We start from the raw sequence: 14128 nt of genomic DNA on the forward strand, positions 1-14128 counted from the left end.
CCAATTCCCAGCATTCGTCACATATAAGCTAAGGGGTAAACGACCGCTGTCTGCAATACAACACTGCTCTGGCAGAAAGGCTACATGCAGGCTGCGTCGCTTCTGTCAAATGTGACTCATTGAAAAACCATTTCCCCCTTTTGTCTCTTTTTGCTGTTTGCAAATGAAATGTGCCGAGATATTCTGGGGTTGTCGTTTTTTTGGTTTTCCTGACCGGAAGAATATTAAACGAAAGGAGAGGAGAGAAAGAACATCGCCATCTAGTGTTTAATCCACTACAAGACAATCACATGGTCAGGATCAACAAGACAATGGAAGTTCTAAGCATAAGGCAGAGACAAGGAGAGAATGTAGCAAATTACGTGATGCAAAAGATGAAGCAAATGCCCTCTGATTTTTGCCATCAAACTAACGGATATTTCAAAGGCATGCATCACAAGTTGTGCACTAGCAATCCTCAGCAGGCATGCTTTTTTAACACGTACATACAGCTTTCGGTACAGAGCTATTAATTCGTTTTAACAAAGTCGAAACAAAGCAGTTTCTAAGTCAAGCGCGAATGGGGAAAATAAAAAGTAACACACTTCTTTGATAGCTAATGTTGGCCTAAAAAGCACAACGCTATGAGAGGCATATATGAATCGGGTCAAGCAGCAGACTGAGGCAACCAGAACAGACCTCTGACCCAGATCTCCTTTTTGCGGTATCGTCTACAATTAGGAGGTCCCCAAACCGCTCATTAGTGATAAATTGATGGTGCGTAGGAATGACCCCTGTGTGCCTTCTAGCTGCAATGTCAGCCTCCTCTTGCTCACGTCTGAGCCGTCTCTGGTCCTCTAAAAGTTTCTGCCATGAAATTGCATAAAATGGGCAGTAAATCATCTAGTTTATGGCATTTCAAAATTTGCCAGCAAATTATTATTATTGTTTGTTTGTTCTTTTATTTTTATAAAAAAAACACCTCTCTCCAATGCAGACTAACAAACATAGCGGAAAGTGGTCCCCCACCCCCAACCCCAATAACAGTACATCATTAAATGCTGCACACTGGACATTATCCTAAGAACTCTGGTCTGGAGAGCAGGATCACAAGGCACCTGAATCCTTGCGGCAATGGCCACAAACTTAGAAAGGATGGAGAACTCATGGAGGATATACTGTATTTTTTGCTCTATAAGACTCACTTTTCCCCTCCTAAAAAGTAAGGGGAAATGTGTGTGCGTCTTATGGAGCAAATGCAGGCTGTGCAGCTATCCCAGAAGCCAGAACAGCAAGAGGGATTGCTGCTTTCACTGTGCAGCGATCCCTCTTGCTGTTCTGGCTTCTGAGAGTCAGAATGCTTTTTTTTCTTGTTTTCCTCCTCCAAAAACTAGGTGCGTCTTGTGGTCTGGTGCGTCTTATAGAGCGAAAAATACGGCTAATTCCGTGATCACCAGGAATACCTTCCCTTCTGTTTTTGAGGCCGAGGCCAAGACAGCCATTGATTGTGCAGCCAAAATGGCGCCACCAATGAACAAGAGGGAAGTATTGACAGATCTGGGGGAGCCTCGAGGTTTTGCAAAAAAATTAAAATTAAAAATTAATTCAGAATCCCCATTCACACAAATGTATGAAAAGCACAGTGAGGACTGAATGTGCCTGGTGGCCACAAACAGGTGACTTTTTGGGTTGGGTGGGTTGTTAGGAAGGAAGGGGAAACCAGGGTTGGGGGTGGGACAGAGCTGCTGGAACCGAGAATGTCAGCATTCCACACAGTAACAACCTGCATATATACACTGTACTAAAAAGCAAACTCATTCCCCAAGTGTGGACCCTCCTGTAGCCAAAAGTAGCCACATCCTCACAAAAGAGGGAGGTGTCAGAAGGACTGGGGGAACCACAAGGCTTGCACAAGTACAATATATATATTTTTAATGGTTTATGTTCAATAAGGTAAAGATAAAAGACCCCTGGACGCTTAAGCCCAGTCAAAGGCGACTATGGGGTTGTGGCGCTCCTCTTGTTTTCAGGCCGAGGGAGCCGGCGTTTTTCCACAGACAGCTTTCCGGGCCATGTGGCCAGCATGACTGAACCGCTTCTGGCACAATGGGACACCGTGACAGAAACCAGAGCGCACAGAAACGCCGTTTACCTTCCCGCCGCAGTGGTACCTATTTATCTACTTGCACTGGTGTGCTTTCGAACTGCTAGGTTGGCAGGAGCTGCGACAGAGCAACAGGAGCTCACTCCGTCATGAGGATTCGAACCGCTGACCTTCTGATCGGCCAGCTCAAGAGGCTCAGTGGTTTAGACCACAGCGCCACCCGCATTGCCTTTGACTAGACTTAACCATCCAGGGCTTTACCTTTATATTCAATGAGATTGCATGTTCTCCAGAAATGTACTTTGCTTACAAATGCTATCCAGATTTTGTTTTAGGAAAGTAACCCTGAAATTTATGGGCCTTAATGTGGATTGTGAGCCCATTGTGACTCCTTTAATTCCCTCTTTCTCCTTTTTGGATTTTCAAAGCACGAGCAATCCTCAGATTCGGGGAAGAAAAACCATTTGAGGTAGCAGCAGTCGAAGCTGCAAAAGCAGGCGGACTCCATCACTGCAGTTGCGTGGTAATTCCCACCACCTCCACTGTGGCTTGGCTACAGAGGGCCAAACTGGCAAAACAAAAACCTCCAGTAGGCCAAGGTCCCTGAAAAAGGGCATGTCTAGTTGGCTGGCGCTCTACACAAGAGCACTTGTGTACATTTTATTGTAGGGCCCCATTCATTTATTTAGAAAGCAATTTATCAACCTGTTTTAGCAGAGATAGCTAAGTTAAATCTCAGTGTTCAGAGAGAATATATCTCTGCAGACCAGATGCTGGGAACTGGTAAGAGAAGAACTGTTGTCTTCAAGCCTTGCTTCCCAGAGGCACCTGGCTGTCTGCTGTTAAAAACAGGTGGTTTGAGAAAGCAGCCCAATCGACCTTTGGTCTGATCTTGCAAGGTAATTCTTACGTTCTTAGGCTGTTATCCAGCCACTCCCAAAAGCAACAGGTGTGCCCAGCAGGTGAATAATATGATTCAACTCTGGTTGAGCTTGGCAGAATGACCAAGTCAGTGCTTGAAAAACACATTGCGGGTCTAAATGCAATTGCATTCGCCAGCTTTTTAAACACCACACCGTAAGAAAACCAAGACCAGCTGGGTGGGTGGGGTAGGATACTGTTTTTACCTTTCAAAACTGCATTCAAGAATGTATTATTTGGAGAAAATCACACTAAAACGCTGAAGAATTTTCATGGTAATATTTTTTTTCCTTTTAATTGCAAATTGCCTCACAAATCTGGATGACTGAATATGAGTTGGGGGGGGGGGGGATGAAAAACTTGAGAGAGCAGAAATTCACAGGTCCTTCCAAACCTACTCCTAAGCAGGTGCTTTTACCTGGAAACAAGTCCCATTGAACATAATGGAACTTACACCCAAGTAGACATGCACAGGGTTGCAGGGATGAGAAGGGGCAAAGCAAAATCTGTAGTGACCCCCTTTTCTTCGGGTACTCTGTGCTTATACATTCCTGTCCACTATCACCAATGTTGTCATTTAACTTCAAATTGATAGTCTCCGATAGAAGTATCACTAGATCTTACAGGAAAAATTACCTCTTTATCACTGTGGCGCCTGCGGGAAAATTCTTCAGGACTCTCCATGTAATCAAGTGGTGCAAAATGCCTTGGTGATTCTGAATCTACTTTAAGACAACAAAAGGCAATTAAAAAAACCCAACTGATTCAAATCTAGAAAAAGGGGGAAGGAGACTAAAAATAAAGAAAGAAAAGGCTTCAAATCTGCTGATCAATATGCAATCAAGTGCTGGTTAACATTTTGGATTATTTTTTTTTCTCCTTTTGGTGCTCCAAAAGTTGGGAGTAAAATAATAACGCAGAAATAAGAAACGACAAAATCAAACCCAGGCCCACAAGAGGGCTTAAACAACATATTTGCTGTTCACAAAATATGATTGAATGTAGTTCCGTTGAGGAAAGTTGCATCACAGCATGCAAAGATACAGATGCACGCACACACACCTCGCACACGCAAAGACACACACACACACCACACCAAGAACCTGAAAAACTGCCCCTAAAAATAAATTAGGTTTTGTTATTTAATTCTCCGAGGATGCAAATTATGCGGGATTTAAGCTGTCTCCCCTAAATAATTCACATCCTAAATTTTGACTTTTGAGACAACCTGCTCTGATTAGTGATTAGAAAGGCAGTAGGAATTAATTTCTCAGTTCAGTCAAGTCCTGAAATGCAAGGAGGACGGTACAAGGGACGCACAGGAAAAGATGAAATGCAGGGGAAGGGTTGTTTTTATAAAAAAAACAGAGAGGAGAAGCAGAGTGGGGTACAGATGAAGTAACACCAGTAAAATACTCAAAAATGCCACCTCCAAAGTACGTCCTGTGCGAGTTGTTGTTTGTGTCCAGGTTGTGGTATAATGCATATGGAACATTCCCATTATTAAAGGCACCTGGGATGTCCATTAGGGAGCTATTTTGGCATGTTTCCATATCCAGGAAGTGGCTAAACCTTTTGAGGACGTCATAGGAAGAGAGGCGTTTGGGAGCCGGAGGTTTCTGTCGGATATATAGCTCGTGGAAGAGGGAGCTGTCCACCCTGTCCACCAGGCTCCCCCTCGACCGAGCCAGATTATTCTGGATCTCACAGGTGGATGCCAACAGGTCTGCCGGGATCTGCAGAGGCGGAGTCTTTCTGGAGCTGTGCTGCACGGGTTTTCTCAGCCTGAAGGGAAGAGGGCTCATGAGATAGACATTTCTGGGAAGCAGCTGCTTATCTTCTTGGGGCTCCCCTCTGCCGGACTGTTGCTGTTCGTGCCTCCGAATGGTTGTAAACCTGGTGTAAGAAGCAGGGCAGGATCCTTTGCACTGGTTAGCTTTGTATCTGGAGGGCCCACTGGTGATGCTGTCGCCGCCACTGTCATTGGATACGTTGGAGAACAGATCTATCTCGTCGGTGCAAGCCGAGAGCGTTTCCACAGGCGCCAGGTCACTGACTTCCGAGGTCACGTCCTCCGTATTGCTGCACGAATAGGAGGACGTATCGGCAAGGTTGGCAGGTCCCAGGTCCGGCTTGGCATAATCCAACAGGTATTCGGCCGAACGAGCTGAAGCTAGGCAGCTGTTAGAGAGGCTCGGAGCGGGAGATTTGACCTGGAAGCTGGAGAAGTTGAGCGCAGGCATGGAGAGGGATCTCTGGATCAGCAACTCAAAGGCAGTGATGCGAGAGGAGACCGTGTGCTTGGGGATCTGCTCCAGGTTCTCCCGACTGGGGTTAGGCTCCCTCTTGTCCTTCGGCTCGTTTTCAAACAGGGATGCAATTTCCTTCACGCTGCAGGAAGAAATGCTACCCAGCTGGATCCCAGAGCGGTTGATCTGGTGCATGTCTTTATACAACATGGTGAACTCCTTCTCGTTCTTCCGAGAGCCCTTCCTCGAGCTGGAAGAGCCATACTCTTGCAAGCTCTGTGTGCTGATGGATTTGACAGCAAACTCTTGCTTGGACTTCATCAGCAAGTTCTCGAAATCCTTCCTGCTATCAAAGGAGGCAAAAGAGCTGCGGAGGTTTTCGCAGCTCTGCGTTTTCTCGTGAGGCAAGAGATCCTTTCTGTCCTGCCCAGAAATAGGTGGAGCAGCCAGCCTGGGTTTGAATTTGGACGGAAGAATTTCAGCAATGCAGACCTTTGCAGCAGATAAGGGTTTCTTATGTTTACATGGGCGACCTACTGGGCCAGCATTATTAGAGTTAAGGGTTCGGCTATTAACTGAAGAGGGTGCAATCGTATGAACATTCCCACCTTTACGATCCACTGGAAAGCATGCAGAATAAAATAAATACAACCTGTTAGCTTAAGTGTGGCAAAGCTGTGGAGAAAGAGGGGAAGGGAAGGGGAGGGAAATGACATGCTTTTTGTGGCTTCACTCAATGCAATCTTGAGACAGGCAATGTTAAAAAGGAATGCAGGAGAGCGATGGAAAAGCCAAGCTGTGCTGCCGAGGTAACACAGGACTGTTCGTGTTCAGGGAGGTAAATCCTGCAACGTTAGAGGAGATTCTAAACTAGGGGCGGCGGAGATCGAGCAAGTTCTCTACAAGTCAGTGCCACTGCTTTAGGAATCTGGAGCAAACAGGGTATATTACCGTATTTTTCGCTCTATAGGACGCACTTTTTCCCCTCCAAAAATGAAGGGGAAATGTGTGTGCGTCCTATGGAGCAAATGCAGGCTCCTGTGAAGGAGAGGCGCTGCGCAGAGAGAGAGAAGGCGCAGCGCCCCTTGAGCGACGCGCCTGTCATGCAAAGCCGGAGGAGGAACAGAAGGGACTCCTTCTGTTCCTTCTCCAGCTTCACTGAAGGGCGCTGCACAGAGAGGGAGAACTGCGCGGCGCGCCTGTCCTGGCTTCTGCCTTAGCCCTGCGCAGCCTCTTTGGGCAGGGGGAGCCTTCATCCCGCTGCCCTGAAGAGGCTTGGCGCGGTTATGGTATCCCAGAAGCCAGATCCCTCTTGCTGTTCTGGCTTCTGGGATTCAGAATAATTTTTTCTTGTTTTCCTCCTCCCAAAACTAGGTGCGCCCTATGGTCCGGTGCGCCCTATGGAGCGAAAAATACGGTAAGTGCTCATATGAAAATCAGCAAAAACTTGCAATCTAACTGGCTGTGCCCAGCATGCAAAACGCCTGTGCATAAATAAAGTTGTTGGTTTAAACTGCTGTTAGATGAAACAGCACGCAAGCTTTCTGCTTAAGAGCAAAATCTTCTTTGAAGGAAAAATAAAATAAATACTCAGCACCCGAAGGCAGCAACACTGCTAATAATTTCAGTCAATACAACGTGACACTATTTAACACCCCTGTAAATCTACGGAGACACAGGGTAGATTCTTTTGAGATTTTAAAGGCTAAAAATTAACAGCTCTGAACATCCCACGCATCACAATGGAAAAGAACAGATTGTCATTTGTGGGCGAGCACTTTGACGGCAGAAATGAGATTTGAGAGTCTCCAAGTCTTCAAGAGAGTGCTGTACTGTTTTGTGCTGTATTATATACAATTGGAAGATTTAATAGCTTGTCAAATATAAAAGGCTATATTTATTCGAAGATTTATATCCTGTGTTTCAAATGGTGTCTTTGCACATTATAAAAGCCAGGAACTCCTAGTAAAGACACTATTATACGTTTACAGTTAAAAAGGCTTTGCTATTAGATGACTATCTGCAAGATGAAATTCCTAAAAGTGACTGCAATGTTGCCCTCAGAAGCTCTGAGAATTTGCCCCTTTTCTGCCTGAGGAAAATATAACTGAAAAGCTTCAGACTATTACAGTAAGAAAGGTTGGTTCCACAAAAGACATCTCATTAATTATTTTGTATTTCTTATAGATGTGGGGCCAATATGAGCGTTCTCTGTACCTCTATAGGCAAAGGTCTGTGACTCCACTGAGTAACTTGTGAGTTCCTGGGAATTTCAGGGGTTTTTGTGTGTTTTTTACAACAAATGTGTGGCAAGGTTGCAGAGATAACGTTAGGAAAAGTAACTGCAAAAATGTAAAAGAAAAACAACCCAGAAGCAAGCTGTCAACATAGAATTAATTGCTTTCAACACCAGTGGTTCCTAAGTTTGCATTTCACAGATTGTCAAGGGATGATTCAAGTTCTTTGAAATCAGCAGGGCTTAACGTACAACTTTGACTTGCATTAATTCATCGCAACTATTGCATTAGCCACAGTGTTTGCAGCTCATAATGTATTTCGCTCTTTTATTACGCTCTTTCGCAACTGCTAGTGTTGTTAATTCTCTATTAAGTCGTCCCAGCCTAGAAAAGCCACACAGGGCACTGCAGTGGAAGAATAAGTAAGGTCAACAGGCAAGGTAATCCCAAATAAATGCCCAGTTTAGGAAGCTAAACTGGCAAGAGGATGGGCGGAAGAGAAGGCTCTACCATGGTTGGGGAAAACTGGCTTGAGTGATGTGGGTCCATGAGGATGCTCTGAAGACAGAAGGGAGTGAGGGGAAGAGAATACAGTGGTGCCCCGCAAGACGAATGCCTCGCAAGACGGAAAACCCGCAAGACGAAAGGGTTTTCCGTTTGCAGAGGCGCTTCGCAAGACGAATTTCCCTATGGGCTTGCTTCGCAAGACGAAAATGACGAAAATTTTTGAGTTTTTTCCCCGCTCCCCAACCCCTTTTTCTGAAGCGCTAAGCTGCTAATAGCCTTTTAGCAGCTAAACCGCTAATCCCTTAAGCCTTTAATAGCCTTTTTTAGCCCTTAAACTGCCAATAGCGCTAATAGCGCTAATCCGCTAATGGGCTTGCTTCGCAAGACGAAAAAACCGCAAGACGAAAAGACTCGCGGAACGGATTCTTTTCGTCTTGCGAGGCACCACTGTACTGTGGCCAGGGAAGGTCAAACCATGAGCAAGATTCAGAGGGAGCGTAACCGGACTGTGCTTGGAAGTGAGCAGGGCAGAACATGGCAACTTAAAAAGGATAGATGAGTGATAAGCAAACTCTTTCTAGAGATGAATCAGTAACCCACCCCCTTTAATCCTCCACCCAATTGTGTGCAGGAAAATTTGCTCCCATGAAACCTGGGGTCAAAATACCCTGGAAAGAAGAGCAGATACCAGGAGATTAACAAATCTTTTCCTGGGTACTTGGGTTTATAAAACTCCCGGATCTGAAGCCAATCTGATCCCAATGTAGGTTGACTGTGGCCTGGTTTACATGTGTGGCAGAGTAAGAGAAGAGAATTGTGTGATGGCAAAATGGGTTTTACCAACCTAGATGGCATGTGGCTGATTTACATGCTCCTTTTTATAAAACTCCCTGCAAGTAGAAATCTAACATGCAGGGAACAGGCTAAAATTTTAAAGGGTTTTTTTTTTTTTTAAGTGGGGAAGCATTGAAAATGACACACACACCCCGACTGGAGTATGAAATTGTGCAGTCAGATATTACCACCCCAGAAACTATTCCTCACATCTCAAATCCTGACACAAGCACACCATTTCCTGGCACAGATATATTAACACAATCTGTTTTTAAAGTTCTACCGACAACAGCCAGTACACGAAGATGCATGGAAATTGTTGCTCTAGCGACATACCTTTAGTGGAAGCCGAGCTGGAGGGACGTTTGAGACCGCTTAGCCCTTGCAGCGGGATATCGCCACCTTCTAAAACACTTTTGTATATTTGCCTTTCGTTTTCCAGCCCGGTGGAATCTCCAAGAGCTGCTTCAAACTCTCTCTTTGCAGAATGGTAGCTGGGGGAATACGGCGAGCTAAAAGTATGCAGGAGGAGGGAGACTTAATTTCCTTAGCAATTAAAATAAAAAAGTTGCAAAATTGTAGACGGGCCATGCTGGCAGGTGTTCCGGCAGCTCAACACACCGCTGCGGAATTGCTAAGAGCAAAAACACCTTGCATTTCTGGATCACATGCCTTTCCAGGAGTTGCAGAGATTTTTGTATGCAAAACACACGTCGGCTCCCTGTATTTTATGTGACAGGAATGTAAGCATCAAAAGGAAGGTAAGATGCAAGGCCATCTTAAGCATATCTGACCTAGCCACTGTGATCCACACGACGGTCACCTCCAGACTGGATTAATGTAACTCGCTCTACGTGGGGCTGCCCTTGAGACTGACCCAGAAACTCCAGTGGGAGCAGAATGCCGCAGCGATACTCCTTACGGGGTCCTCGCTGCGAGATCACATTCACCCGGTGCTATACCAGCTGCACTGGCTCCCGGTGGAGTACAGGATCAGGTTTAAGGTGCTGGTTTTAACCTTTAAAGCCCTATACGGCCTAGGACCCTCGTATCTACAGGACCGCCTCTCCTGGTATGTCCCACGGAGGACCTTAAGGTCTTCAAATAAAAACATCTTGGAGATCCCGGGCCACAGGGAGGATAGGCTGGCCTCAACTAGAGCCAGGGCTTTTTCGGCTGTGGCCCCAATCTGGTGGAACGCTCTGTCACAAGAGACGAGGGCCCTGTGGGACTTGACATCTTTCCGCAGGGCCTGCAAGACAGAGCTGTTCCACCAGGCCTTTGGTCAGGGCACAGCCTGACTCCCTCCTTTGGCAATCTTCACAGAACTTTAGCCTAATGGTTGCCATCAATTTGAGTTGAATTAATTTTAACGAAATGATTTTAGAATGTTGTATTATTTTATTGTTGTTAGCCGCCCTGAGCCCGGCTTCGGCTGGGGAGGGGGGGATAAAAATAAAATTTATTATTATTATTATTATTATTATTATTATTATCTGGCTCCGTGGTGCAAAGATCCCTCCACCCCCCCCCCCCCAATTTCCCAGAGTTGTTGACCTTTTCCCAATCCTCTGCAGGGATCGTTCTCCTCCCGCCTGCCGTATGGTCGATGGGGCGCAGCTGCCAGGCATGCAGGGAAAGGGGAGGCCCCTGGCAAAGCCTCTCAGCTCCCCCACTTGCTGGGGCGCCCCTGAGAGGCTGGCGCCCTGGCGTGACGGACCACTAAGCCCTATGGGAAAGATGGCTCTGGTAGGATGGGAAGAGAAAGGCAGAGCAGCTGTTCCTTCACTATGTGGTGCTGAAATGCATAGTCAGGAGTAATTCTCTAGCTTCCATCAAAGAAACAACCCGAGCTTATCATGAAGAAAACCAACAGCACCCTCTGGCTGGAAAGCCATCAAGGCCCAGGGCATTTCACTCCAACAGGGGTGGGGAAGACTGCCAGCGGTGCAAACTGGCCTATGAGGTCATTCTGGTTATCTCCCGCTTGGACTACTGCAATGCCCTCTACGTGGGGCTACCTTTGAAGGTGACCCGGAAACTACAACTAATCCAGAATGCGGCAGCTAGACTGGTGACTGAGGGCGGCCACCGAGACCACATAACACCGGTCTTGAAAGACCTACATTGGCTCCTAGTACGTTTCCGAGCACAATTCAAAGTGTTGGGTGTTGACCTTTAAAGCCCTAAACGGCCTCGGCCCAGTATACCTGAAGGAGCGTCTTCACCCCCATCGTTCTACCCGGACACTGAGGTCCAGCGCCGAGGGTCTTCTGGCGGTTCCCTCATTGCGAGAAGCAAAGCTACAGGAAACCAGGCAGAGGGCCTTCTCGGTAGTGGCGCCCGCCCTGTGGAACGCCCTCCCACCAGATGTCAAAGAGATAAAACAACTGCCTGACATTCAGAAGGCATCTTAAGGCAGCCCTGTTCAGGGAAGTTTTTAATGTGTGACATCTTAGTGTATTTTTGGTCTTTGTGGAAGCTGCCCAGAGTGGCTGGGGAAACCCAGCCAGATGGGCAGGGTACAAATAATAAATTATTATTATTATTATTATTATTATTATTATTATTATTCTATCCCCCCTCCAAATCACCCCCAGCTGTCCATCAAGTGAGGTCAGCTGGTGGGCAGGACTCCATCCTACTTGGTACATCTCACCAGAACCCTCCCTGTGGGCAATGAGCTGGTCAAAGTAGATTCCTGCAAAGAGGGCACAATCCTCTGCTCATCGGCTAGGGAGCGAACAGTTCAACCCAGCTCAGTTGGTTAGAGTGTGGTGTTGCAGGTTCAATTCCCATACGGGATAGCTGCCGGACTAGACGTTTTGTTTCCCACCCGCCTCCACTTTTTATGCTTTATTGAGATTAAAACGAAATAACCAACAAAGAGGTTAACCAGAAGAAAGAATGATAATATTTGTTATGTCACATCACAATGCGTTCTTCTTGGATTTCTAAAGACTTCCTGCCACCCCATTGTGCATCTACCACATAGTCTCTCTAGCACAATATTTATCATTTTCTTTTGTTAATTTCCATCAGTATTATATTCCCTTAGTGTTATCTATCATACCACAGGCATCATTCCACTCCTGCCACTGATGTCATGCTATTACAATAATCCTTTAGATATTTTTGTACATGTCCCATTTCCTAATAAATGTTTCATCAGTATGACCTCTCAGTTTTTCTGTCATTTTTGCCAACTTGGCCTATTCCAGCAGTTTACTTTGCCACTCCAGCTTTGCTGGGGTTTCCTCTACTATCCAATTCATAGCGATTAATATTCTTGTGGCTACTGTGGCATACAATAATATTTCTCTCGCTATTTAAGGTATGCCTGGGTCTGGTATCCCCAGGAGGAAAGCCTTTGGGTATATACCGTATTTTTTGCTCCATAAGGCGCACCTGACTATAAGATGCACCTAGTATTTGGAGGAGGATCTGATGGTGAATTTGGGATGACCCAATGCAAATAAGGGACGCGGGTGGCGCTGTGGGTAAAAGCCTCAGCGCCTAGGGCTTGCCGATCGAAAGGTCGGCGGTTCGAATCCCCGCGGCGGGGTGCGCTCCCGTTGTTCGGTCCCAGCGCCTGCCAACCTAGCAGTTCGAAAGCACTCTCGGGTGCAAGTAAATAAAAAGGGACCACTTACTAGCGGGAAGGTAAACGGCGTTTCCGTGTGTGGCTCTGGCTCGCCAGAGCAGCGATGTCACGCTGGCCACATGACCCGGAAGTGTCTTCGGACAGCGCTGGCCCCCGGCCTCTTTGAGTGAGATGGGCGCACAACCCTAGAGTCTGTCAAGACTGGCCCGTACGGGCAGGGGTACCTTTACCTTTTTAATGCACAAATCCTGAGGAACCATGTGGATCCGTGCTTTGTAACCACATTTTTGCACCATTGCAGCCCCAGGAAACAGTGGATGCATGATTTTTTTTGTGCAGGCTGTAGCCATGGACATGCTATGCAATCTGATGGTGAATTTGGGGTGACCCAATGTAAAAATCCAGAGGATCCATGGGCTTTTACCTCCCCCCTCCCAGGCAGCCTTGGCTAGCATCCCTTATCTCTCTTCCGATCCCACCGACCTTTCCTTTCAACCCTCCCTTCCCTCTTGTTTGCCTTAGTGTAGTGTCTTTTCCTTATCTGGAGCAGTTTTTTCTCCTCTTTTTCTTCAAATTTCTCTCTTTTGCTTTAGTCTTCCTCTATCGCCCCTTTGCTGTCTTTGCCTCCCCCCTCCCAGCCAACCTCCTTTATCTCTAGCGTCCCTTATCTCTTTCCCCGATCGCTTGCCCATTAGCGGCTTTGTTTCAACACCCACTTCTCTCTTTCAAAAAAGAAAAAGAAAAAGCACAATCTGCTTTTCGCCCCTGGGCAATTTGGCTCCAGGGACCACGCATTCGCTCCATAAGACGCATAGACATTTCCCCTTACTTTTTAGGAAGAAAAATGTGTGTCTTATGGAGCGAAAAATACGGTATATATGAAATGATTAAGGTATCTCATATATTATATATATATATATGAGATACCTTAATCATTCTTTTGAACTCATTATAAATTACATCCCAAAATTCCTTAATTTTCTTACAGGTCCACCACATATGTAACATTGAGCCTTCTGCCTCTCCACATCTCCAACATTTACTTCATGCGTTCTTATACATTTTATATAGTTTTAGTGGTGTCAAGTACCTGCATCTTCATAAAATTTTATTTCAAGGTGCAACATGCGGTGAATTTCACCGCTGCTGGACTAGATGATCCTCAGAGTTCTATGATTCTACAAGTACTGTTTTGCCAGTGTATTCCTAGAGAGGCGCATGCTGGCAAAGCACGCTCCTCACACACCCTGTGAGCCATCTTTGACAGGTGGGCGGGGCTATGCACCCGTCCGTCACCTGACGTCTTCTGATGACTGACGGGTGGGTTGCCCCGCCCACCTGCTCAAGTTTGTGCACAGGGTGAGGAAATATAAAAGATCGGTCGCACTAGGTCAAAAAATATTGTCAAACCTTGCGCTATGTTACATGTGACAGCACCGCATACAGTGTATTCATTTCAACTCCCATTAGTTTGATTCAGAATGGCTGAATAAAAGCCTGAAGGAGCTAAGCACTTTCTGACTGAATTTCTCCAAAGGAAGATTTTAAGAGAGAACCTTCTTAGGTCCCTCCAATAACCTTTTACCTGTGCTAATTTCAGGGCACACTTAGAACTAGAAATGTCACCCATATACCCTTTGAATCCAGCTTAAAGGTAAAGGTAAAGGGACCCCTGATGATTAGGTCCAGTCGT

At 46.1% G+C, this 14128-nt stretch overlaps 1 protein-coding gene across 50 annotated transcripts in view; it reads right to left on the reverse strand.

Moving 5' to 3' along the window:
- The window catches only part of SORBS1 (sorbin and SH3 domain containing 1), a 192472-nt gene that overhangs the window by 30683 nt on the left and 147661 nt on the right, over positions 1–14128 (reverse strand). For 32 of the 50 annotated variants that reach the window (XM_083440193.1, XM_083440192.1, XM_083440166.1 and 29 more), the window contains 3 exons: positions 9168–9343; positions 3641–3726; positions 679–846 (listed from right to left, as the gene is read on the reverse strand). In XM_083440193.1, coding sequence (XP_083296319.1) covers positions 679–846; positions 3641–3726; positions 9168–9343 — 430 coding nt within the window. Of the gene's footprint in view, positions 1–678; positions 847–3640; positions 3730–4433; positions 5874–9167; positions 9344–14128 lie in introns of all 50 variants that reach the window. The other 18 variants (XM_083440165.1, XM_083440160.1, XM_083440206.1 and 15 more) reach the window with 4 other exon arrangements.

This window comes from Podarcis tiliguerta (genome assembly GCF_965153285.1).
Source record: "Podarcis tiliguerta genome assembly, chromosome: 5".
NCBI classification, from domain to species: Eukaryota; Metazoa; Chordata; class Lepidosauria; order Squamata; family Lacertidae; genus Podarcis; species Podarcis tiliguerta.